General features: G+C 47.5%; 1 protein-coding gene across 1 annotated transcript; it reads left to right on the top strand.

Annotated features, from left to right (window-relative positions):
- The first annotated feature begins 1,211 nt into the window (after positions 1-1,211).
- On the top strand, positions 1,212-26,673 carry Tctn2 (tectonic family member 2). Its single transcript, XM_076922925.1, has 18 exons — positions 1,212-1,403; positions 1,584-1,691; positions 2,124-2,218; positions 3,851-4,046; positions 7,073-7,173; positions 8,907-9,103; positions 9,457-9,580; positions 10,976-11,117; positions 12,912-12,977; positions 14,098-14,232; positions 15,522-15,599; positions 17,997-18,074; positions 19,089-19,200; positions 21,787-21,893; positions 23,237-23,393; positions 24,595-24,720; positions 24,863-24,951; positions 26,063-26,673. Exons 1-18 carry the CDS (start codon positions 1,322-1,324, stop codon positions 26,188-26,190), a joined length of 2,121 nt encoding a protein of 706 aa, XP_076779040.1. The 5' UTR covers positions 1,212-1,321; the 3' UTR covers positions 26,191-26,673.
- Positions 26,674-27,429: the final 756 nt, after the last annotated feature.

The following is a 27,429-nucleotide window of genomic DNA, read 5'->3' on the forward strand; positions in this document are numbered from 1 at the left end:
GCCATGCAGTGCTCTGGGGGCCACTGCTGGTCACATGACTGTGGCCTGAGGTGGCAGTGGGAAGCCCAAGCCAGTTTGTTGTGCCTAATGAAGGATGGTAGTGGCAATAGATCCACGGCCACTTTGCTAGCTTCTTTGGAAGGGGAGGGCCAGGCCACTGCTAGCTGATTTGGCTTGTATCCTCTAACTGGTATGAACACCCCATCACCCACACCCTACTCTATCTCCTTATTTAAATATGGATCCACACTGTCTTCTTCAGGATGCTGTTGGGTTTACTTTGCCAGCTGGAACTAATAAAACACAAGGCAGATTTGAGCCTTTTTTTTTTTTTTTTTTTTTTTTTTTAAATCATTGGAGGATGTAGCATGACACAGGCTGCATTTGGGGCAATGAATCATCTATGACTGGGATTGAAGGAAAACCAGAACATGGCTTAGTCCAAACCACAAAGTACACATATTTTGAATATGGTGACTAGGCAAGGGGTACTTTGGGCTAATATTCTAAGGTTCTCTTGCTTTGCTCTATAGTGCAAAGCTCTACAGTTTGGTCTTATCGAGACGACACAACGTGCAAAGGATGACCTCGCCGCACTGGCAGCCAGAACTATGTCTGGAATGCTGTGTAAATGTACATGAGTTCAAGCAATAGCGTGTGGTGGCCTGACATGGCTAACAGGCTAACACAAGCCTGTCAGACTACAACCCTGGAGTTCTCTAAATTTACCAACCTTGGATGTTCTCCCACCCATGTACAATTCTGCTACTTAATAGGTTTGCTTTATTTCGTGTGTATGAGTGTTTGCCTGGATGTATGTATGCACTTCATGTGCTTGTAGTGACGGGATTCTCGAGAGCTATAACAGGAAGTTGTGGGCTACCACATGGGTGCTGAGAACCAAAACCTGCTCTTCTGCATGAGCAGCAACTGCTCTGAAATGCTGAGCCATCTCTCCAAGTCCTCAGTGTGGGTTTTTTGACCTCTGGGATGGGAAGAACCCACGATGTATGTCCGAAGAAAGTAGAGAACCCCCAAACCAACGCGGCCCGTAGTGCTGGGCGGTAATCAGGAAAACCCGCGTTCTTGTTCTGAACCAATCGTGGAACTGAGCGCTGCTGGCCGATTGGACGTTACCATGGCTATTGATCCTCTCGCGGGTCTTGTAAACCTGGACCAATCACGACATTCGCATCATCCATTGGTGGTTGCCATGGCGACGGGCATTTGGCTTGGCAATATGGCGTCGGCCAGGCGGCGAAGTCCGCTGCTTTTTTTCTTCCAGGCTATTCTGGGTTTCTGAGGCAGACCTGCCCCGGGTATGGGCTCTCTGTCGCCGCTCAGCTTCCTGTGGGGACTCCTCCTGCTGCAGGGCGTCCTGAGGCCGCTGCGCGGGGACCCGGGTGCGTATGGCGGGGGTATGGCTTGCATGGCCCAGGCTGAGGGAAACTGGCTCTTAAAAGGCCAGACTTGCGGTTCCTAGGATCCCGGAAGCCAGGCCACGTAAAAAGCCAGCACACGCACCCCAGGTACAGGTTCTGCACCCGTTAACCCCTCCCCGCACACCTTTTCTTCCCTCTTAGTTTTCATTCCACCTTTCATCCGGATGTCCAGCCCTGAGGTCCGCGCGTCCCTGGTCGGAGGCAGCGAGGATGTCACCGTGTCTCTGACTCCGCTACAGATCGAGGAAGGTAGGACTCTGGTTGTTTTTTTGAGAGCGTGGGTGCTGCCAACACAATTTTGTTCTCAGCAGAATAGGAGTGGGGCCGGAAGGCAGTGTATGTGCGTGTTGTAGGCCCTGTGGACCGGTCCTGGATAAGAGCCTTTAATCCCAGAATTGAGGTGGCAGACCCAGGTGGATTTGCGGATATGCAGCCAATCTGATTTGCACAATAAAACTTGTTTTGTTTTTAAGGAAAATAAAAGGCCAGCATTCTTTGAGCTAGCTCCCCTGAGAGTCCCACACAGTACATCAGAGTTCTCATAAGAACAGCAGAGCCTTTTAAAATCCCGTTTGGCAAATGAGACATACTGTTTGACCAGTCTCATGTAGCTTGTCTTGGGGGGATTCCTACCCGAGGACACTCGACCCTAGCTGCCTCAAATTCTAATTTCTCGATTAGGAGTGTTGCCAGTTCCTACTTGTGGTGGCCTCAGCAATGTGACGGCTGATTGGAATGTGACAACGGATTGGAATGTGACTGTGAGCCCCCGATCGGTAAGACCTAAGGCAACAGCTTTGATGCACCTTTGGAAGCCTCCTATTTAGGTTTTTGCAGGGCCTTCTATGTATATGCATGTGTGCATGTGTGTGTGTGTGTCTTAGGGTTTTTGTTGCTGCAAGGCAACTCCATGACCAAAAAGGCAAGTTGAGGTGGTTCATCACTGAAGGGAGTCAAGACAAGAACTCCAATAGATCAGGAAGCTGGAGGCAGGAACTGATGCAGAGGCCATGGAGGGTTGCTCCTTATTGGCTTGTACAGCCTGCTTTCTTATGGAACCCAGGACCACCAGCCCAGGGCTGGCACTAATTAAGAAAATGCCTTACAGCTGGGTATTATGGAGGCATTTTATTAATTGAGGTTCCCTCTCAACTAACTCTAGCTTGTGTAGACGCCAGACTACCTAGCACAGTGTGTGTGTGTGTGTGTGTGTGTGTGTGTGTGTGTAATCTTTAGCTACTGGGAAGATAGAAACACTTCAAAATCTCGACAAGCTTGGTTTGCAAGTTGGGATCATACACTGGACCTGTGTTGAGCTTTCTCTATGTGTTCAAGTACTGTTTGCTTTTATTATTTTCTTAATGATTTATTTATTTATTTTATGTATATGAGTACACCATTGTTCTCTTCAGACACACCAGAAAAGGGCATCAGACCCCATTACAGATGGTCGTGAGCCACCATGTGGTTGCTGGCAATTGAACTCAGGACCTCTGGAAGAGCAGTGCTTTTAACCACTGAGCCATCTCTCCAGCCCCACTTAAACATCTTTATGTTTAAGATGAAGAAATGGGGGAGGGGAGCCGGAGAAATGACTTAGTGTTGCACATGCTGTTCTCGCAGAGGACCCAGGACTAATTAGCTGCACCCACAGCCCCTCAAAGTACTCTGTAACTTCATTCAGTTCCATTGTCTCCAGCGCCCTCTTCTGGCCTTTGTGGGTGTTAGGCACACACGGTACACAGACATACACACAGGCAGAACACCCATGCACATAATATTATACATATTATTATATGTGTGTATTATTTATATATATATATATATTATACACACACACATGAGATTAGGAAGTGGGCTGGACATGGTGATGCATACCTTTAGCCCAGCACCCAGGAAACAGAGGCAGGTGGATCCCTGAGTTTGAGGTCAGTCTGGTTTTCTTAGCAAGTTCAATGCTGGCCAGAGTAGGAGCTGGGTAGACAACTCAGTGTTAAGAGTATCTACTACTTTTCTAGAGGAAAGACCAGAGCCAGTTCCCAGTCCTCATGTCAGGCGGCTCACGACACCTGTAACTCTAGCTCTGGGGCATCCAGCATTCTTTTTGAGCCCCTGTTGATTTGCAAACACACACACACACACACACACACACGAGTAAATAAATAATAAAAGCAGTATGAGAAAGGCTCCAGAGCTTACGTACCACAGGTTGGTTGAAACTGAAGTGAGCACTGTCATCTTTGTATGCAGGGCTCCTTTTGTAAGGTGCGCCATCTTGTACACAGCTCTTAGGTAAGACAGAGCAAGCAAGGCTCACGGGTGCCTTCACAGTGTGTTCCGTTCCATGTCCTCGTCGTTAGACACTCGATGTGAGTCACTTTAAAAGCACAGCTGTGTTTCCCTTCTAGAACATGCTGGAAGTGACCGTGAGGTGGAAGAGGGGTCTGGACTGGTGCTCCACAAATGAGACAGCCTCATTCTCAGAGCCCCCGTGCATCGTGCAGACTCTGCTGGTTTCAGCATCCCACAATGCATCCTGCTTAGCACATCTGCTCATCCAGGTGGAGATTTATCCCAACACATCTGTAACCCACAAGGCAGCAGGCAAGTGAAGTCTACCGTGAAAACATTTCTGTCACTCACTATCTGAAGACTGTGTAGTGTGTAGAGTGTATTAGATGTGGCTCTGTCATCAGGGTTTTTTGTTTGTTTTTGTTTTTTGAGACAGGGTCTCACTATGTAGTTAGTTCTAGTTGGTCTGGATCTCACTATGTAGACCAGGTTGAACTCACAAGAGATATGCCTTGCTTATGGCTCCTGAGTTAATTTTTTTGTTTTTAATTTATATATGTATGTGCGTGTGCTTGTGTGTTTGCCCATTATGTTTGTGCAGGACCTAAAGAGGCCATAAGAGGGTGTCATATCCCCTGTACCTGGAATTACATGTGTTAGGAGTCACTTTGTAAGTAATGTGAATTGAACCCAGGTCCTCTGCAAGGACAAGTGCCCTTAATCACTGGGCCTTCTCTTCAGTCACCAGACTCAACTTTTGAGTTTCTCTTGCCTTCCTAAATGTACGTTTTTGGGGAGGGAGTTAGATTTTTTGTTTGTTTGTTTTTGAGATTTATACTCTATATTATTTTATTGAGTTTGAGATTTATACTCTATATTATTTTATTGAGTTAAGATCTCAGTCAGGCAGTGGTGGCACACTCTTTTAATCCCAGCACTGCAAAGGTAGAGGTAGGTAGATCTCTATGAGTTCGAGGTCAGCCTGATCCACATAGTGAGTTCCACAACAGCCAGGGCCACACAGTGACAGTCTGTCTCAGACACCTCCCCACCTAATTATCTGGCTGTCCTGACACATCTTTTGCAAATCACTTTTTAAGTCCCTTTGTGGAGAAGGTAGAATTGGTTTCCATGCATGAGAAAATACCCAAGCATGAGAAAATACACGAACAAGAATAGGTGTGGCCTGCCTTCCTCTGCTGACCCAGATCGGCACAACCATTGCTCTCTTCTCTCCTGCCATTGCGATGCCAGCCAGAGCCTAAGCGTGTACTCTCCGTTCTTCTCTCCTACACTCTCGAGATCTGATACTCTCCTCCCACCATGTGCCTGTCCACCCTGCACCAGACCTCTGTGTGTCACTCAGATGGCGTGACTCTCCCTCTTAGGCTCCTATCTATGTATCTGTAATAATCTCTCTAAAACTCAAAGAGAGAGAGAGAGAGAGAGAGAGAGAGAGAGAGAGAGAGAGAGAGACACCATGGGTGTAGCCTGTGTAGTAGAGCGCCTCCCTAGCATGCAGGACACTGTGGGTTCAATTCCCAGCAATGCAGAAAACTGAGCAGGCGGTGCTTGTCTGTGATCCCAGCACTGGAAGGCAGGAGGATGAGAAAATCCAAGGTTGTTCTTGGCTGATGGTAAATTTGAGGACAGCCTGGGCTACCATAAGACCATGTCTCTAAAAAAGTAACAAGAGCGACACACAACAGCATGCGGGGCCAGCTTGCCATAGGTGCCACCGCCATGGTTCTCTAGCCTGCAGCATACTCCAGCATCTCTTGCCTGTGTAGCTTTGGCCCCGGCCTTGATCTCACTAGGTAGCCAAGGTTAGCCTCCACATCCAGATCATCCTGCCCCAGCCACCGGAGTGCTCCCATTATGGGTGTGCACCACCATGGCGTAATTTCAATTGGTATTTTGAAACAGAGAGACTCACAGAGCCCAGGCTGACCTGGAGCTCACTGTGTTCCCGAGGCTAGCCTGAGCTCCTGATCCTACTAGCTTTGCCTCCCAAGTGCTAGGATCGAGGGCAGGAGCCATCATGCCCAGTTCATTTTTTTAAAGGAAGAAGAAAACAGTATTTTTTTTTTTAATGCTTAAAATACAAGACAAACCAAGAAAATAGCCAGTGGCTCCTTCAGGAAGCTCCTGGAGAAAAACAATGGGAATGTAAATATTTGAGGAGGCCCTTGTAGCAGCCACGATCAAGAGATCAAGACCGTGGAGCACGCACTGCTGGTCCAGAGGACCCACGGTTCCCAGCTCCTACCTCAGGAGGCTCACAAAGGTGGAACTCCAGCTCCACCCGCACTCAAACAAAGACACATAATTCAAAATCAATTATAAACTCATAAGAAAAAAGAAAAAAAAAAAAACACATGCCATTACAATCAAGTAGGGTTCATCCCAGGGATGCAGGGAGGTTCAGTATATAGAAATTCCTCAATGTAATCCACTATATAAACTCAAAATCAATTTATAAGTATTTTCCTTAGAGGAAAAATGCTTAAGTGTATTTAGGAGATGTCTGGAACACCCACCCGGATGGACTGTGTAGATTTAGAGCTCGATACAGTCTAACAGACCTAGAGAGACATAGATCCAAAGGGAAGGATAGACCGGAGGTGTGTAGTGAGTGCAGACATGTCCAGAAGAGCCTCTGTTGGCTCATATAGCAAGGCCTGTCCCCCAGTGCCTCCTGGTATACACAGTGTGGTCACACAGACTGACCCTATAGTCCTTGCCGGGTCTGTTGTCTGGTCCTGGCTGCTGCTGCTTCTACTTCGTCCTCCTCCTCTTCCTCTTCCTTCTCCTTCCTTCTTCACCTTCTTCTTCTTCTTTTTTAGTTTTTCATGATAGGGTTTCTCCACGTAGCCCTGGGCTATCCTGGAACTCGACTCGTAGGCCAGGCTAGTCTCGAACTCACAGAGATCTGCCTGCCTCTGCTTCCCAAGTGCTGGAAATAAAGTGTGCGCCACCACTGCCCAGCTGGCCTCTGGCTTCCTTGTGCTGTGTAGAGTCTGTGAGGAGCTTTCTCAGCAGATGCTTCGGCTCATGTCCTTCAAGGGAACTGGCTGCGTACGAATCTGAGTTCCAGGCCAGCAAGGTGTATGGAGTGAGCTCTTGAGTCAAAACCACCACCACCAAAAACCAAGGGGAAGAGAAAACACCTGCCTTCCACACACATGTACACACACACACACACACACACACACACACACACACATTCACACAAGCACAAATCGTGATTCAAGCCTTTTTTGGAAATGTCAAACACGTGTTCATGCCTTGTGGCATTCTTTTGTAGCTGAACTTTTTTTGACATGTGTACTTTTCAGAGAACATGACGGTCATTCCTAACCAAGTCTATCAGCCCCTGGGTCCTTGCCCGTGCGACTTGACAGCCAAGGCCTGTGACATTCGATGCTGCTGTGACCAGGTAAGGTTTTTTTCTGTTTACCTGTTTGTCTGAGAACGTATGGGAGACTCCAGCAGTAGCCCCCAGCAGCTTTTGGATAGGTGACAACAGAGATTAGATTTCATTTTACAAATCATTTTTGTTTGGTTCTTTTATATGAGAGGGAGATGGAGAGGAAGAGAGAGAGAATGTGTGTGTGTGTGTGTGTGTGTGTGTTTTCACATAGGGTCTCATGTAGCTCAGGCTGGCCTGGAGCACTCTAAGTGGTGGAGTGTGGCCTTGAACTCTTGGTCCTCCTGTCTCTATCTCTGAACTGCAAATTATGTTTAAATTGAGTGTTTTCTCTTCTGGTATTATCTGTATAGTTTGTGGAGGAAAGAGAAAAGTATGTCTCTGGATAAAGTCACATTAGGGAGAGCTATCGGTTAAGGATGATTTTAATCTTATTTTAAAATTTTAACTACATTTATTTATTTGTGTGTGTGTGTACAAGCATGTGTGGTATGAAGACGCGAGTGTGTGTGTGTGTGGTATGAGGGTTATATTACAGTACACATGTAGAGGTCAGAGGCCAACTTGTGGGAGGTTCCAAGAATAAAACTCAAGTTGGCACTTGACACTTGGCAGCAGACACCTTCACACACTGAGCCACATTGCCAGCCCTTGTTTGTTTACTTAGTAACAAGTCTCACTCTGTAGTCTAGACTGGCCTCAAAGTTAAGGTAGTCCTCCTGCCTCAGCTTTCCTGAGTGCCAGGATTGTAGGCACAAATCACCACTCCTGGTTTTTAATACATACCTTAAAATCTTAAAATTTTAGACAAATGACAGGTGTGTTCACTGGTACCCAGGGTGTCCCATTTTTGCAGGAATATGGTTCTATGTGGTTGAGATTTTTTTTTTTTTTTTTTGCTTTCCCCACAGGGAAATGAAATGTTTTGTTGTTGCCTCTGTTCATCTGTTCTGAGTCTCACTTTATAACCTTGGTTAGCCTACAACTTGCTGTGTAGCCCAAGCTGGTCTTGAACTTTTGATCCCCCATGTTTGATCCTCCCGAGTGGCTAAGGTCATACCTCTAGCTTTTGTCCTGGTTTGATGACTTCCCCACTGAAGCTCACTCCCTCACAGGCTAGAAAATTCTGACTGCACTCCACTGGGGAGTTGACTAAGGAACTTTGTGTTCATGCAAGTGTGACGGATGGAGTGTGTGTGTGTATGTGTGTATGTGAGTGTGCACGTGCGTGTGCACATGAGTGTGTGAGCATGTTATGGAGGCTTATATATGTGTAGTGTATGTATGCGTGCATGCGTGCGTGCGTGTGACTGCTCATGTGTCCACACTGGAAGCCAGAGGATAATGCCTTAGGCACCATGCATCCTTTTTAATTTTTCTCTCTCACTGAACCTGCAGCAGGCAGAGTAGGCTCAGCTGGCTAGCTAGTGAGCCCCAGGGATCGGCCCTCTTTAGTTTCCTCGGCAGCCACAGGCCACCACACCCGGCCTTTCTATGTAGGTTCTGGAAATGGAACTCGGGGCCTCATGCTTGCATGCTGAGCGTTTTACTGACTGAGGCATCTCCACAGCCCCAAGGAACATTTCTTGTGCCGCAAAGCACTTTGGGAGACTGAGACGCATTGCTTTCTTGTCTACCAGGTTGCGCACTGGTGGCCCCAAAGCGAATGTCCTCACGTTAGCTGTGAGCAGCATCACAGTGGGAGCTTGTGTGTCCTTGTCGTCCTTTTATCTGTTTCCCAGGACTGTCAGCCGGAGGTCAGAGAGCTGTTTGAACGGTCCTGCTTCTCAGGCGTGTTTGGAGGGCACGTTAGTCCTCCATTCCACCATCGCTGTGCAGTTGGCACTACTCACCAGACTCCTGACTGGTTTCCCTTCCTGTGTGTGCAGTCGTCACCCTCCACCTCGCCGTTCCTCGGTCATTTCTACCACGGTGCCACGTGAGTGCCTGGTGCTGCCAGGGAGGGGCCTCCTCCCCAGGTCACCGGGTTTCCTTTTCCTGGGTCCCTGCCTTGGCTCACAATTTTTTCTCAGTACCGTAAAGAAGCCCCCACTAGGTTGTGGTTAGGGAGGCCATGTCTGACAGGAGTTCAAGGTCATCCTTGGCTACATAGAGAGTTTTCGGTCAGCCTGGGCTTCATGAGACCCTATCTCAAAGCAAGAACAGCCAAAGTGTTACTAGTCTTTTTTTTTTTTTTTTTTTTTTTTAATTGTTCTGGGGTGGGTCTTGGGCCTGTGCTCAGGCTAAGCAGGCCTCCTGCGGGTCCACTGATCACGTCTCATGGTCTTGCAGTTACCCCAGACATTCCCCCGGCTTTGAAGCCCATTTGCACTTCGATCTAAGAGACTTCGCTGAGGCCAGTTACAAACAAGGAGATCCGATTATGACCACGAAGGGGTATTTTACCATCCCTCAGGTAACGCCTTCCGTTTCAACACCTGATTTAACTAGCATTGCCCCGAGAGTCTCCCCTAAGCTTATTTTTCTCCTGTGCATTAACTATTAATAGTCTCTAGACTGAAAAGACTCATTCTCAACTCCAGTCTTTGCTAAGTCGAAGCGGGAACCTGTGTAATAAAGCGGGGAAGTCTCTGTGTGGACTCTGGAGGCGGTGGTTAATCTCCAGTTCATTCCCTATTGGTGTTTGATGCTTTTATTGTGCTGGGGCTGGTACCAAGAACCTTGTGTATGTCAATCAAGGGCTCTACAGCTGAGCTACACCCCCAGCCCCAGCCCTTTCTAAGAAACTCTAAATGTGTGGTTGAGTATAACACTCAGAATGTTGGAACATCTTTTGAGGTTAGAAGGTCTTAAGTCAGGCAGTGGTGACACGACACATGCCTTGTGTCAGGCATGTGTCGTGACACCACTGCCTTCAATCCAGCACTCAGAGGCAGGGGCAGGTGGATCTCTGTGAGTTCGAGGCCAGCCTGGTCTACAGAGTAATCTCCAGGACAGCCAGGGCTACACAGAGAAACCCTGTCTAAACTAACAAACAAACAAAAGAATAAAAAAAGAAAACCAAACCAAACCAAAGGTTAGAAGTCATGTGAAGTATTTGCTTTTTGAGTCCATCATTAGGAAGCCTTGCCTTTGGGAGAAAAGCATGGAATGCTGGACAGTTTGTCTGTTATTCCTGCGAACCATTTTTTGTTTTGTTTTGTTTTGTTTGTTTGTTTTTTGGTCTTTCAAGACAGTGTTTCTCTGTGTACCAGCCCTGGCTGTCCTGGGCTCACTTTGTAGACCAGGCTGGCCTTGAACTCACAGGGATCTACCTGCCTCTGCCTCCTGAGTACTGGGATTAAAGACATGAGCCACTGCGCCTATCCCTGGGAACTGATTTTTATGTTATTGAAACTGTCTGGGGGCAGGAGGTGGTGCTTAGCAGTAGAGGCTATGGTTTTTTCACGTGGGGCCCTGGCTTTCCTACCTCCCTCCAAAATCAGGTTGTGATGAGGGAGACACCAAGGTCGAATATATGTCATGACTTGTGTGGTTAGTGGAGGCGGCAGGGTCTGCCCCGGGTGTATTAGAGAACACTTAACTGTTAGTAGTGGCTTCCAGATTTGGCTCCCTAAAGTTGGTCACCATGGCGACTTACTATAGACATCGTTCAGCAGTTGGGCTAGGTAGAAGAAAGCAGCTGGGAGTAGGGTAGCCTCAAGGTAGGGTCTCACACTGTAGTCTGTGCTGGCCCTGAGTTCAGAGCACTCCCTGCAGGGATTGCAGGCTGGAGCACCACGCTTGGCAGAAAGAATGTTTCTAAGACGGGAGGAAGAAATCAATGTACTGTAGCTGTTCCTCCCCTCAGGTGTCTCTGGCTGGGCAGTGTCTGCAGGATGCGCCCGTGGCTTTCCTGAGGAATTTTGACAGCATATGCACCAGGGACCTGGAAGTACACCAAGGTCGGGATGAACTTGTCCCTGAAAACATGAAGATCCGCACGCCGGGAGGTAGGCTGCCTGTACGGTTAGAATGGTGTAGTTGACAGAGAAACCTTCCTTCTCCTGTGTTTGAGCCACTGGCTTAGCATCCGGTGATGGTTCAGCTATTGGTTAAGGATGGCATTTTCATGGAAAGAGTTGAGTCTGATTGAACTACACCCTGCACGTATGATTGGTTTTTTTCCTCTCTGCACTGGGCATGAAACCCACGGTTCCAGTACTGAGTAACACCTCCACACCAGGGCTTTATTGTCAGTGAAGTCAAATCTCCATAATGTCACGTGAGCGGCAGCAGCTTTCTTTGCCGTACTGTATACCTGACGCTTCTGAGTAGCCCCGAACCTTTCGGCGCCTGCACAGGGAGCTGGCATCTTTTCAGCAGTGAGCCACCAAGCTCTTGTCTGTCTCTGCATTTCACCTCGATGGAAACATTCTTTTACTGATGCATTCCTAGAGGCTTGGGTTCAGGAACCGTGGCTAGGGGCAGGGAAGGACTGAAGAAAGGAGAGACACACACACAGTGTGAAACTGGAGATGGGTCAGGTAGGGTTCTCTAACCGCTGCTGTAATAGCTGCGAACCTCAGTGTGTGCATTAGGTACAGTGAAGGGGAGGTTAGCTGGTCTCTGGAGGCATTGGTCTCAGGCTGTAAACGTCCCGGAGGAAGCTGCACTTGCTAGTCTTTGCACATGCTGGTGAATAGTTCATAAACACTCATACTGGGACTCCCAAAGAAAGCTTTGCTGTGTTTTTTGAGTCTGGCCCATATGGGTAATGGCTTTGCCAGTTTACCATGGGCCAGTGGATCTCAGAGTCCATGTTTATATCAAATGCACATTGGTCAGGACCTCACCCAACCCAGACTTCCTCTTCTCCTTATGCTTTTTTTTTTTCCTTTATTATTTTTTTTTAAGACAAGGTTTCTCTGTGTAGCCCTGGCTATGCTCAAACGCACTCTGTAGACCAGGCTGGCCTCAGACTCAGAGATCCACCAGCTTCTGCCTTCTGATTGCTAGGATCAAAAGTGTACACCACCACTGCCTGGCTTTATCATCTTTTGAAAGCACAAATCTGTGCTGCTTTTTCTTGGGAGCGGGGTGGGGGGTGGGTGGGGGGGGTAGGGGTGGGGGGGAATATTATTCTATTGTATGGCTCAGCTATCTGTTGCTGTCCATTTGTGGGCATCGCCCCGTGCTGGTTGTCTGACCAGTGCTGGAGTGAGCACTTGGGGGGACACAGTTTTGTGGGATAGATTTTCCTTTTCCTTGGGCACAGTCCAATGAATGGGACCACCATGCCGTGCAGTTTACTTGATGAGCTCAGGGGACATGACACTCTTCCAAAGTTGTTGCTCTGTGTACTTTCCACCCTGCAGCTCTTCCTGCAGAGCAACAGCACAGGGGCTGGTGCCGGCTCTTGCCACCCTCCTGTGCGGGTGTAGTGAGGGGCCAGGAGCAGAGGGATCCCAACCTCTGATGGTGTAGGAGTGGGGAGAGGGCTGGGAGGCATCTTGCCACAGGATGGTTGCACAGCATCCCTCCTCTTCTTTCTCTTCTTTCTCTTCCTCCTCTTCTTCTCCTTTCTTTCTTTCTTTTCTTTTTTTCCTTTTTTGGCTTTCTCCTTTTTACTTTCTTTATTGAGGTAGTATTGCCTAGGGTGTTTCTTCTATCTTCTGAGTGCTGGGACTGTAAGTCTGGGTCACAAAGCCTGGCCCCCTATCACCTTGAAACGCCTCCTGTGAGTAGGTGAGCGCCACCAAGATGGACCACATGTTGTTGTGGAAGTTAATTCTGTGTCTTTTTAGGCCTGGTCACACCAACAGTCACCTATGAGGAAGCCACTGACCTGGACAAGCTCATCACCAGTCCAGGTGCGTCAGCGTTACACGTTCATACAGAACACATGTGCTCTTTCCTGTTTTATTTTGGTTTTGAGACAAGGTCTCAATCTGTGCCCCTGGCTGTCCTGGAACTGTCTATGTAGACCAGGTTGACCCTGAACTCACAGAGATGCTTTTGCCTCTGCCTTCCTAGTGCTGGGATTAAAAGCATAAGCCACTATGTCTGTATCATTTGTTTTTATATTTAGTTTTGGTTGGTTGGTTGGTTGGTTTGGTTTTTCTAAGACAGGGTTTCTCTGTGTAGCCTTGGCTGCCCCAGAACTCACTCTGCAGACCAGGCTGGCCTTGAACTCACGGAGATCTGCTGCATACCTTTTCCTCCTGAGTGCTGAGATTTAAAGGCATGCACTACCAAACCCAGCTTGTATGTGTTTATTAAGACTTATTTTTATTATTGTTTTAAACAAATTTAATCTTTCTCTCTGTCTCTGTCTCTGTGTGTGTGTGTGTGTGTATGTGTGCATGTTTGTTTATGAGTGGAGACGTACGCATGGAATCAGAGGACAACCTTGGCCATGGGCTCTTCGCCTCCTACCCTGTTTGACATGGGGCATCTTATTCTCTGCCAGGCCAAGCACCAGAATTGATGATAGGCCCCTTCGGCTGGCTTTCTGTGGGGATCTGAGCTGTCTCTCCTGCTGGCAGTTAACGCTTTGCAGCTGTGAGGCTGCCCTAGCAGCTGTGTGGGTGGGTGGGGCTGACGCAAGCAGCCCTTTGTTTTGAATGAAGGTGTGGTTTGTGTTCCTTTCCAGTGGTTTATGACCTTGTTCCTGGCTGTGTGTTTAGAAGCCTCTGCTTCCGGAGCATGAGTTTCCCCAAGTGCACACTTGTGCTCATGTTCTGAGCCAAACACTGGGGACACAGGAATCAAAGGAAAAGGGACAGAGTTATTCAGGGAACTGAGGTGGAATAGAGGACGTGGCCCACCCTGACTTGAGACCGTGATAGGAAGCTCCATGGTGGCCAGGGAGCTGGAGAGACAGGCTGGTGGGAGCCCACTGAGGCAGAGAGCACCCCCACCCCCAGCCCCCAGTAACAGATTGCAACTCACAAAGAGTTTTCATTTATGCGCATATTCTTGTCTTTGTAGACACAATTTTAAGTGCTGAACTGGCCCCCAGAAATGTGACTGTGGAAGAGCATTATGTTTTCAGATGGCAAAATAATTCCATCAGCGGCCTAGACATCACAATCACCAGGGCAGAAATCTGCGCCCACCAGAGAGGTAATGTCGGTGAGGAGCCCAGAACGCTTTCCGTTCCAAGTGTCTCCTTTCCCGGTGGGTTTTGGAACTATAACCCCTGAAATGAAGCCAGACTTGGTTTTGTTTTTTAAAAAAGATTTATTCATTTATTTTATGCATATGAGCACACTGTCCTTAACACACCAGAAGAGGGCATCAGATCCCCTTACAGATGGTTGTGAGCCACCATGTGGTTGCTGGGAATTGAACGCAGGACCTTTGGAAGAACAGCCAGTGCTCTTAACCACTGAGCCATCTCTCCAGTCCGAAGCCAGACGTGTTAACCCTGTGTGTTTTTTTACTGAATCAAGGAGTCAGGATTCTTTTGCACATCAAATGTAATTTCGTGCCAGGCATGGTGGCTCATACTTGTAATGCCAGCACTCCCGAGGCTGAGGCAGGAGGATTGGTAGTGAGCTCAAGAGTAGATAGTACCTGGGCTGGAGAATGGCTCAGCTGCTCTTCTAGAGGACCTGGCAACATCTCTACCAGGCAGCTCAGAGGAGACTGGGCATCTCCATAGACACCTGCACTGGCATGCACATATGCACACACACAGACATGCAATTAAAAATGAGAATAATTATGTGAATAGTACCATTGGGCTGGGAAGACAGTTCTGCCAGTCACTGAAGCCACCCGTTGCTGACAACCCGACAGAACCGACAAGGCTAAGGTGTCTTTGGTCCTCCGTGAATTAGCCAGTCACACACATACATGCACACAAAATAAATAAAATGTAACTTTAGAATAAGGAAGAGAATAGGCTGGGCATGCTGGTGCATGCCTTTAATCCCAGCACCCGGGAAGCAGTGGTTAGAGGATTTTTTAATTTGAGGCCAGCCTGGTCATAAAGAAGTTTTAGGACATCCAGAGCTACATAAAGACCCTTAAAAAAAAAACTACCTTAAACTGGACGGCTTATTAAAAAATAAAAAATTCTAAATAAGGACAAGCTCTCACTGTATAGCCCTTAGCTGGAATTTTCTGTGTAAACCAGGCTGGCTTCAAACTCACAGCCTCCTGAGGCCTGGGATTAAATGTGTGCAACACCACCTGCTTTGTTTCTGTTTTGATTCTTTTTTTTTTTTTTTTTTTTTTTTTTTTTCTCTCTGTCTTCAAGAAAGGGCCTTGATGTGTAGCCCTGGCCTCAGCCTCAGAGCAGTCCTCCTGCCTCAGCCTTCCAGCACACACGCATCATGTTCATGGGAGTTAATTTCTTTTTCCAACAAAATGGTACACATTATGTCTCTGGTTTCTTTTGTTTCTAGGAAGGATAACCCAGAGATTCACAGTGAAGTTTTTAAGCCATAACAGTGGTGGTGAGAAGGAATTTTCCGGAAATCCAGGTAGGGTGAATGGCAGTGCTGCTCCTATGCACAGACCTTAGGGTGGCATCCTGGGCTGTCCCGTGGTCATGAGGAACTGTCTTGAGTTGCATTTGTCTCCATGACCAGTTTATCCCATGACAGTCTACTTTCTCCTATGATAAATTTATATTTTAATATACAGTGTTGCTTTGCATGCAAATTTTGTTCTCTTTGGCCTTGGGTCTTCATTCTTTTTTTCAATTATTTATTTTATGTATATGTATACACTGTAGCTGTCTTCAGACACACTAGAGAGAGGGCATCAGATCACAGACAGTTGTGAGCCACTATGTGGTTGCTGGGAATTGAACTCAGGATCTCTAGAAGAACAGTCAGTGCTCTTAACCACTAAGCCATCTCTCCAGCCCTGGTTTTTTATTCTTTTATTTTGTGGGTTTGTTTGGTTTTGGTTTGTTTTTCATATGGCTTTTCTGTGTAGCCAGTCCTGGCTGTCCTGGAATTCTCTCTGTGGACTAGAGATCTTTTTGCCTCTAACTCCCAGTACTGAGATATTTAATGACTTGTGCCACCATGCCTGGCTCTTTTGTGATGATTTTGTTGTTGTTTTGTTTTAATTTTTTTTAGTGATTTATTTGTATTTTACATGCATTGGTGTTTTGCCTGCATGTGTGTCTGTTGGATCCCCTGGAACTGGAATTGTTCATTACAACTAGAGCAGTTGTGAGTGGCTATGTGGGTGTTGGGAACGCCAGTCCTCTGGAAGAGCAGCCATTACTCTTAACTGCTGAGGCATCTCTCCAGCCCCTTGTTTAAAAATGATTTGTATGTTTTATTTATGTTTGTGTGTGTGTGTTCGTGCACATGTGCCACTTGTGTGCAGGTGCTTGTGGTGATCATAAGAGGGTGTGAGATTACTCGGGATTTAGAGTTTCAAGCGGTTGTGAATCACCCAGCATGGGTGCTGGGAACCAATCTTGGAACCTCTGGAAGAGCAACAAGTGTTCTTAACCATTGAGCCATCTCTCTGGCCCCTGGGGTTTTGTTTTTGAGATGTGGTATTTGTGTGTAGCCACTGTTGGCCTCAAACTCTTAATTTTTTGCCTTCTCTCAGCCTCAGAGTAGCTAGGATTAAGGGATTAAGCCACTGGCCTTCTAAGAAACCTGATACTCTTGCTGTGGACCACTGTCTTCGGAGTAGCCACTACTACCTTAGTCAGAGCAACCGTGGCTGACTATATCTACGGGAGACCCCCCAACAAGCTCAGGCCTGCTCCCCTCCCCAGCTGTGTGTGGGCTTAGGAGGTACCGTGGGACAGGAGGTCACCACCCATGCCGGGTGAGATTCTCGATGATGCAACTGTCTTACAGTCATCCACACTCCTGTGAGCTAGCCCACCAGTGCATTGGCCTTGTGTCTCCTGACAACATGCTCATTCTTGTTGCCTCAGGAAAGGCTAACACCAGCTTGCTATTCATTTATCTGCTCATTTCGCCATCCTTTGGCCTCTCGATGCCGTCCCGTGGGTCCGCTCAGCACTTGAGATATGGTAACATATATGGTAATATTCTGGATAAGCTGGGATAAATAAAATGCATTAGGAGAGGCTGGAATTCAGGAATGGTGGGAAATCAGGCCTGATGTAGAAGTGGCACAGAGACCTTGACTGGCTCCTGGTTTGTAGCACTGGCACTAAAGCACACTCGGGGATGGAGAGGGAGGTGGAGGTGTGGGTATGCACTGAGTAGGCCTTTGCTATAGGGAGTTGTTTTGGGAAATGTCAGTGCCGTTGCTAGGTAGATGGCACAGCCTTCAGTGTTAGTGGTTTGCGTTGTGAGCCTCCTCCTTCCACACCTCAAGAATTATGGTTACACATGGGTTCCATCACGCCTGGCTAAGAATTTAATAAGTAAAAAAAGAAAGTCAAAATAGTAAATAGAAATCACCATCCTCCTGTCTCAGCCTCCCAGGTGCTGCTGTGCTGGCTGCTGGGGTGGTGTGTACAAATGGCCAGTGCCAAGGCTCCCTTAGGGTTCCCATTGCTGTGAACAGACACCATGACCAAGGCAACTCTTCTAAAGGACAATATCAATTGGGACTGGCTTACGGGTTCAGAGGTTCAGTCCGTTATCATCATGGCAGGAAGCATGGCAGTGTGCAGGCAAGCAGGGTGCTGGAGAAGGAGCTGACAGTTCTCCATCCAAGGCAGTCAGGAGACGACTGGCTTCCAGGCAGTTAGGAGGAAGGTCCCAAGCCCACCTCCACAGTGACACGCTTCCTCCAACAAGGCCACATTTTCTAATAGTGCCGTTCCCTGGGCCAAACACCTTCAAAGCGCTCCAGTTTCCCTCTTGCAGTTTTACCTTCTTAAGGGGACGGAAGATGGCAGCTCTCCTTGCTTTGTTTTCTGTGTCTAGGTTACCAGCTTGGCAAGCCGGTCCGAGCCCTGCATACCAATGGGATGAATGTCACCACGTTGCACCTCTGGCAGCCAGGTAAGGTGGTTTTGCTGTTTGTGATTGGCTAAATGTGATCTGCCCCCGATAGCCTGGAGTTAGAAACATTTGCTGCTCTTTTGGTTTATGGCATGTGGGGAGGGGCTGCTTTTTGTGTTTCTGGGACCTTTTCTTTTTTACTTTTTCAAGAATGCTTTGCATGTTGTGCACCTAAAGTGCTGGGTATTTGTAAGAGCGGTTCAGGCAGGATTGTGCTGTCTGTGGCCTTAGTCTATCATGCTGTTCCTTGGAGCCAGAACAGTTCCCTCTGAACAGAGGGCACCTAGCACGGCAGAAGAAGTTGCCCACACCTGCCAGAAGCAGCAATATGTGGCTTGCTTACAGGAAGTCCCCACACCTGGTTCAAAAATTCTTGCACAGAATGGCACCTTTGTTTGGCTTTGAAAGGATCAGGAAGATTAGAACAGCGGTTCTCAACCTTCCTAATGCTGCGACCCTTTAATACAGTTCTTCATGTTGTGCTGACCCCCAGCCATAACATTGTTTCTTTGCCACTTCATAAGTATAATTTTGTGACTGTCATAAATTGTGGCGTAAATACCTGGCATGCAGGATATCTGGTATGTGGCCCCTAAAGGGGTCACAACCCACAGGTTGGGATTAGAGTTTTCAGAAGCCAGAAACTTTATTTTTGCTTTTCATTGTTGCTTTTGTTTTGTTTAGCCAGGTGTGCTGGTGCATTCCTGTTGTTCCAGCACTTAAAAGGTGGAGGCAGGAGGGTCAGGAGATCAGGCCATCCTCAGCTACATAATCAATTCAGGCCAGCCTGGGCTATGAGAGACCTTGTCTAAAAAAAAAAAAAAAAAAAAAAGATAAAAATTGACACTTTTTGTTTGTTTGAAACAAGGTCTTTCTGTTTGCCCAGGCTGGCCTTGTACTGCCATGCCCCTGCCTCAGCCTTCTGAGTGCTGCTGAGAGGTTTTCCGGAAGTCCTTGAAGTAAGTCTTTACTAGTACTTAGCAGAGCAGTGAGGGGCTCATCCTTCTGTTGCAGCTGGCAGGGGCCTGTGCACATCAGGCGCTCTCAGACCCATTTTATTTGGAGAAGATGCCTTCTCTGGCTGCCTGCTGGAAGTTGGAATTAAGGAAAACTGTACCCGGCTCAGGTGGGTCTCGTTGGTTGGTTTACGTGAGACAGGGTCTCACATAGCCAAGAAGATCTGCGACTCTGAGTCCTCCTGTCTCCACCTCCCCAAAGCTGGCTCCCCTGGGTTTCACTGAGGAATTTTCCTACATTTTGAGTGGTCTCCTTAAAATTAATTTCCTGAGTGAATGTTAAAGACAGAAGACTGAAAAGTTACAGTGAACTAAAGATGGTGTGGACCTGACAGTGAGTGGACACACACAGTGCATGTGATGGTGAGTGGTGGACACACACGTTTGTTTTTAACATTTATGAAATGATAATTGTGTGCATGTGTAATGTGTATGAACACAGGTACATGTATACTCTGTGTGTGTGTGTGTGTGTGAGAGAGAGAGAGAGAGAGAGAGAGAGAGAGAGAGAGAGAGAGAGAGTGTGTACAGGTGCATGCATGCCGTGGTATGTGTGTCTGTGAAAGAGAAAAGGGGGGGAAATGAGAGAGGGGGAGGGGGAGAGAGAGGAAGGAGAGGTATAAGCATGGCCCAGTGTTTGTGGTGTGTGTGTGTGTATGAGGAAGTGTTTGTGTATGTGCATATGTGTATATGTTTGTGAGCGTGTGTATGTGTGTACAGGTGTTTGCATGCCCTGGTGTGTGTGTGTGTGTGTGTGTGTGTGTGTATACAGGTGTTTGCATGCCCTGGTGTGTGTGTATGTGTGTGTGTGTATATACAGGTGTTTGCATGCCCTGATACGTGTGTGTGTGTGTGTGTCTTACCCTGAGCCATCCTAATAGCTCTGATGTTTTTTAAGTTGGGGTAACGTTCCCATAATGTAATTAATCGTTTGGAATTAAGTGACTCGGCCAGGTACACTTGCTCATGCCTGCATCCCAGCACTCTAGAGACTGAGGCAGGGTTGCTGCTTGGGCTGCACCTAACACCCTGTCTCAACATACAATCAAACAAACGGTCTGTCGGGATGACTCGGCAGGGAAAGGTACTTGCTGCCAAGCCTGATGACCTGGGTTCAAAACCAAGACTTATGTGGTAAAAGAAAACTGACTCACTCAAGTTGACCTTTGACCTCCCCAAGTATGCCATGGTGCATGCATACACACACACACACACACACACACACACACAGAGAGAGAGCTAAAAAACAAGAAAAGGTAAACAATCGAGTGTCATTTAGGTCATTCATGAAGTTATGAAACGCTTTAGCTCTACAATGTTTTCATTACCAAAAGTAGAAATCTGTACGTATAAGTAGTCACTTGCCCAGATCTCCCCAAAGCCTCGGGCACCAAGCACCCTGCTTTTTGCTTCTGTAGCCTTGTCTGTTCTGGATATTCACGTGGGATCATACGCACCCTGCCATTTTCCATGTCACAGCATGCACCAGAGCTCCATCCGTTTCTATGGTGACTCGTAGCCTGCCTCTGTGTGTCTGTTTATCTCACATCTTGTTTAGCTGGGTCGATGGACATCTGGGTTTTCCATCGTTTGGCTGTGTGTACTGCTGCACACAGGCCTGTGCAAGTTTCTGTTTGAATCTGCTTCCCGTTCTTTCTGTCTGTGCCCCCAGGGATCGAAGTGCCAGGTCATCTGGTAAGTCCCTTTTCTGTCTGCAGAACCCACTTTTACTATAGTGGTGGCACCTTATTGCCATCCTTACAGCAGAGTGGGGTGGCTCCAGGTTTTCTACACCATCCCACCAGTTGCTGTTTTTCTTGTTTTCTTTTTTTCTCATTTTTTTTTTTACATTTATCTTTATTTTGTGGGATGATGTGTGAGCACACCTGTGCTTCACCTGTGGAGCCCAGAAGACAGCTCTTGGGAGCCAGTGCTCTTTCCGGCCACGTTGTCAGGTCTAGAAATCCAACTCAGGTTGTTAGGGCTGCATACAAACTCCTCCACCCACCGAGCCACCTCACTGGCCCCTGCTAGCCTTCCCGCCTTAAGATTTATTCATTTTATGGTCTGAGCGGGCTTTTTTTTTCCCTGCATGTATGTCTGTGCACCATGTGCAGGCAGTGCTTGCAGAGGCCAGAAGAGGCTGTCGGATGCCCTAGAACTGGAGTCCCAGATGGTTGTGAGCTACCAAGTGGGCACCGGGAATTGAACCCTAGCCATGGGGGCTGGATGAGACAGCCATTGCCGGCACCAGGCAACGAGCAAGTGTGTATTTAAAAATGACACGCTACAAACCCAAGTCTGGAAGAGGAGCAAGCATTCCGTTTGTTTGTTTGTTTGTTTGTTTGTTGTTTTTCCAAGACAGAATTTTTCTACGTAGCCCTGGCTGTCCTGGAACTTGATCTGTAGACCAGGCTGGCCTCACACTCACAGAGATCCTCCTTTTTCTGCCTCCCAAGTGCTAGGATTAAAGGCATGTGCCACCACACCTGGCTAGCAGCAAGTATTCTTAACTGCTGAACCATCTCTTCAGCATACACCCACACATATACATCCTGTTTTTTAATGCCAGTTGTTTCAGCAGATTTTTATCTGGGCTCCCAGCAAAGACACATGGCCACTCTTAGAAACGAAATGGACTTGAGGACCAGCCCTGCTGGCCACCGACTAAAAATCGTTATCTTCCTCTCTTGCAGGGAGAATGTCCTTCAGAGACTGCATTTGCTGATACAAGCAACACACGTTGGGAGGAGAGGCAACTCGGACTACAGCGATCTGAGCGATGGGTGGCTAGAGGTCATAAGTGAGTCACACTGGCCATGCATAGGGGCTTACTGGTCTTGAGCCTATTGTCACCAGCCATGGCTTGAGAGCCTGTTGCATTTGCCCAGGGCTCTCTGCAGGCAGGGTTTTTCCTTTTCCCAGTTCTCTCATGACTTTTGCTCTAAGAGGAAACTATCTTGAGCTTCCTCTTGCTGAGAGTCTGGGCTTGACGATGTATAGGGCACACCAGTTTGCACTTCTGTTTTGAGAGCCCAAGAATATTGGCATTGAGAGTTGACCTAGTAATTTATAGGGAGTGAAAACGTGGTACTGAGTGAAAGGGGCTCAGACACAGTCCAACCAGGACCTCCAACTCCATCTGTGTACAACACCCAGAATGGACAAATGTGTGTTGAAAGCAGAGTTGTGAGTGCTAAGAACCAGGGAGGCACTCTTGTGGTCTGGAGAGTTCTATACAGGGAGGTTTGAAAGTGAATCTGGGTCTGAGATGTGGTTCCGCATAGTGTCTAATGTGTGTGGAAAGCCACAGGTTTGAACCCCAGCACCAACTTCCTAGATCCTAAAACGGTCATTAAAAAAAAAAAAATCAGGAGACAGCCTGAGACAGTGGGGATGGTCACTCAGCTCTGAATTGTTCACTTTAAAAGGGGGACTCAGGGGACTGGTTTCCCATAGGAACCAAAGGTACTCAGATGAGTATCTTTTTTAATATGACTTCAATTAGGGCGTAAGTGTCTGGAATAGCCTTGTAACTATTTACCACGGTTCTTTACTGTCCCTGTTGGCACACTCTGGCTTTCAGCGACAAGCTTAAACACTGGGTCTGTCTGTCTGTCTGTCTGTCTGTCTGTCTGTCTGTCTTTCTTTCTTTCTTTCTTTCTTTTTTTCTTTTTTAAGAAAAGAGTTTTAAAATTTATTCATGTATGTGTCTATGTGGAAGTTTATACCATATGTGTTCTGGCACCCTTGGAAGCCAGAAAGGGGCATCGGATGCCCTGGAGGTGGAGTTACCGTATTAGTACTGGCAACTAGACCGGGGTCCTCTGAAAGAGTAGCAAGTACTCTTAAATGCTGAACCATCTCTGCAGCCCCAGACACGGAATCTCTGTGTTTGGTTTTATTCTGTGGGTTGGGATCTCATTCAGCACACAGGGAAGCATTTAGACACCGCCCAGGCGCGTAGCACCTGCTTCTGCCGTAGATGCTATGAAGTCATATAGTCATGGAATGACAACACCCTTGCTAGAGAGTCAAGCCTCGGGTCTGAGAGCCAAACCATATCAGCTTTCATCACTTTGGGTACCATGTGTGACACTGTATGATAGCTGCTATTAACAGTTGTCTAACTTGACATTCCTGTAGGTGTCGACGCCCCTGATGCAGGTGCCGATCTGCCCCCAAGCAGTGCACATGGCATGTGCCCGGAAGTTCCAGCCCAGCTCTCCATCCGCATCCTCACTGCTGAGGCTGGCTCTGTGGAAGGGGTGGCTCAGCATGAGATCCTGGCTGTGGAGACAAGGTGTGGTCCCTTCCTGAGAGTTGCCAAAGTCGAGAGCAGGACAAAGATGAGGAATGCTAGGGCAGGAATCTGCACACTTGCAAATGGTGATTGTTAAGAGATAGGGCTGTGTAAGTGGAAAGCACAGACACCTGCCCTCAGGAGTATTTGTAAAGCTATGTATAAGAGCTGATGCAATGTCTGGGGAAGGCCGGGGCTAGCAAGGGCCTGCTTGGTGCTGAGGGTATTTAACTCTGTGGGCCTGGGTAGCATACTGGCGACAGAATGTGGCCACTGGTTAGAGGCTTTGCTGGCCCCATAGGTTCAGATCATGGAGCTGTGTGTGACTTTAGACAGTTTACTATTCAGTAGCCTTATCTAAGACACGACAATGTCTCTGTGCATTGCGTCTTTACCCTATGTGACAAGTTCCACTTAGCAAAAAGTGATGGGTGCTATTCAGTTGGGGCGAGTCCCTATGCCTACAAGGTCACAGAGGTCTCTTTTCTGTTTACCTCCAGCTCACCTTGTCCTGGGACTGTCTTCATACTCAGGAACATCCTCCTTAGTCCTGTTAGGTCAGCACCAGCCTCACCTCGCCTCGCCTGGGCTTAGTAAAGAGAGGCCACCTTGTCAAAAGAGATATAGGCAGAGTTTTTTTTTTTTTTTTTTGTTCAGCCGGGTCATGGGTTCTTTCTGGAGCCATTCACTATGCCCAGAACTATCAGCAGCTCTGGCAGGCAGGCTCTGGATTCAGGCTTGTGTCTTCTGACCCAGTGATCAGAGAGCAGGGAGTGGTGTGTCCCCAACCTCCATGGAAAGTTGAGGTGCAGTTACCAGAATAGGAGAAGGGCTGCTGATGTCCCTTCAGGCCCACTTCAGAGCATTGGGATGGAACCAAGGCTTTTTCTGCTCAGCAACATCCCGTCCCCACAGTACTGTTCTGAGGATTCCTTGCCATAATATGTAAAAAGTGCCTTAGTTCTGTGCTGCGGGCAGGGAATGTCTTCCATAAATCATCAGCCACTCTTCCTATTAGACTGTTGGAGACAAGCGAGCTTTCTTATGCAATGACTTGGATTGGAGGAGGGAGCCGGCCAAGGCAGCCAGCGATGGGTACAAGGGCTTGTAGATTCTCAGTCTAGACTTGATACAACACTTGGATTCCTAGACTTTCAATGGTTGGTGGTGGCCACACTATCTTACAGTTGTCCCCTTCTAGGTTTTCCACAGTGACGTGGCAGTACCAGTGTGGGCTCACCTGTGAGGACAAGGCCGACCTTCTCCCTCTCAGTGCCTCTGTTAAGTTCATTAACATCCCTTCGCAGATGCCCCGCCCTCCGACGAGGTAAGCCAATGGCTGACAGGCTCGCAGGTTCGTTCCTGCACAGATGCCCCTCCCCCTGACAATGGCCAGTGGCTGACTGTCTAGCAGGTTCCTTCCTGCTTCTCACTTGTTCTCCCTGAGATGCTCTCATGTGTTTTTCTAGATTCCAGATCAACTTCACAGAGTATGACTGTACCCGGAATGAGCTGTGTTGGCCCCAACTTCTGTACCCTCTGACCCAGTATTATCAAGGTAGGGAAGCCAGGTTTCTGTGTGTTATCAGTTGTGCCATTTAAAACTGTTTATGAGTCAATGTGTAAACGTCCCAGACAAAACACAAAAGACTTAAAAGAAGAAACCACATCAACGTTGATGTTTAGAAATTATGATGTTTAAATGATAACAAAGAATGGTTATCTCTCTCTAGTAATCACTAAATTATTACCTTCAAAGTCAAGATGTGATATGACTCAGTTGTTGGGATGGGGGTGGGGGAGGAGGTTGGGGAGGTTGTCCCCTGCAAGTGTGGTTGTCTCCTGCAAGTGTCATACTTGGCAGGGAAACAAGCCAACAAGAAATGAGAATGAATGAAAACTCAGTTCAGCCAGACTTAGTCGTCCAGGCTAGGTCAAACTTCAGGAGTCTGATGTCAGGTGGTTTATTGCCAGCATATTTAAACACAGTACAATTTGGTGGAAAGTTTCCTGGTATAATCCAATTCCCAGTGTACAAGGAGGCATAATTAACCTCGAAACACAACTCAAAGTACATGTCCTTTCTTCCAAGAAGGGTTCTAGGGCTGGGAAGATGGCCCAGTGGTTAAGAGCACTGACCGCTCTTCCAGAGGTCCTGAGTTCAATTCAAAGCAACCACATGGTGGCTTACCACCCTCTGGTGTGTTTGAAGATAGCTACTGTGTTTCATATACATTAAATAAATGATATTTAAAAAAAAAACCAAGAAGGTTCTAGAGTAGACTACCTGTGTTAGCTTAAGAGCCTAAGGAGGGATCTGGCACGGTCTCAGTCATAAAGATAGTTTAGAGGTCATTTGAGCTGTTAGCCATCTCTGGTCCTGGATGTGAGAGCCTGCCGGAGCCCTTGACGATACAGATTCCATACGATCAGTTAGACCGTCAGCCACCTCCGGTCCTGGTGTGTGGAGTCTTGATATGGCCCAACAGATACTGCAGATCACCTGGCTGTTAGTCACCCCCATTCCGAGCCTTCTGCATGGAAAAACAGGTTGTGTGTCCTTTCCTTTGAGAGCACAGTCATGTATGCCCAACATTCCTGATTTCCCAGGTGATCTTCAGGCACAAGGACCTTCATGCTCTTAACAACTGCCTTTTGCTGTCTTTCAGGGGAACCCCGGTCTCAGTGTGTGGCCAAAGGCCTGATGCTGCTGTCACTCCTCACGTTGGCCATCCTCCTCAGGCACCCTTGGGCCGGGACGTGCGAAGCCTGGCACTCAGCTCCTGTCTACCATTAAGTTTTCTCCAAGACTCAGATCATCCACTCAGCGGCTCCCCGTAGGCCTGTGTGCCTCTCTGAAACCTGTCTGCTTGAGACAGGGTCTCTCTGTGTAGCCCTGGTTTGCTTCTAAGCCACAGAGATCTGCCTGTCTCTGCCTCTCGAGTTCTGGGTTAACGGCACATTCCACCACGCCTGGCCTCTCTGAAACATTTTAATAAACCAAATGTCTATTTTTGTAGAAATTCTTAGTGCTAAGTGAATTTACATCAAATATCGAGATGTTCAGAGTGGCTCAGGGTGATCATTCTCGATTCTCGCTGGTTGCAGGGGGATCAAGGGTGTCCTAAATGTCAGAGACATTCTAATCACAGGGGTTTTATTTTTGACTAGAGTTGATGCAAGCAGGTAAGCATAAAGAAAAGATTGATTACTGTCACATATTCCAAAGAAAGGGTTAGAAAATGCTTTATAAAGGCTTTTAAATTAAAATTGAATTTTATATTGTTGTTGTTATTATTATTAATACTATTATTGTGTATGTTTGAGGAGTGAGGCAGGTGCAGGGACGCGGGGGACAAGCTTTGGGAGTCACTTTCCTCCCTCTGCCTTTGGCATTTAGGGATGGAGCGCAGGTTGCCAGGCTTGTGTAGACAGTGCCTTTACCCATGAGCCATCTCATCTATAGTATAGACCTCTATAGTATTAAATGCTGCATTTCTCAGTATGTACACCAGACCAGCCTAGAACACATACAGATCCACCTCTTCTCCCTCTGAGTGCTGAGTTTAAAAGCGTGTGCCACAATGTCTCAGCCAGGTTTCCTAAACAGCCCAGGACCATGTGTCCAGCGCTGACACTGCCTGTGGTGGTCTGGACCTTCCACATCAATCAGCAATCAAGGTAATTCACCATAATCATGGGTACCAGGCTGTCAGATCTGTGTCATCCCTCAGTTGAGACTCCTTTGTCTCTGGTGACACTGTGTCATGTTGACAGTAAAACCTAACCAGTACAGGGACATTTGAGCTGAGATCTGAAGGAGTCAGCTTTGAGAAGGTCCAGTGGGCCAGGATTTTAAACTGAAGTGTTGGGGGCCGACTTTTAGCAGAAAGCGGCTATCAGCTTTGCAGCCATCTTGAGCCATATACCCTGACATGAGTCTTGGATTACAATAGCCTACAACAGCTGAGCACACTCCGATAATCTTGGTTTAGATACCTTGAGATTAAAGGTGCGTGAGATTAAAGGTGTGTGA

This window comes from Arvicanthis niloticus, chromosome 24, assembly GCF_011762505.2.
Source record: "Arvicanthis niloticus isolate mArvNil1 chromosome 24, mArvNil1.pat.X, whole genome shotgun sequence".
NCBI classification, from domain to species: Eukaryota; Metazoa; Chordata; class Mammalia; order Rodentia; family Muridae; genus Arvicanthis; species Arvicanthis niloticus.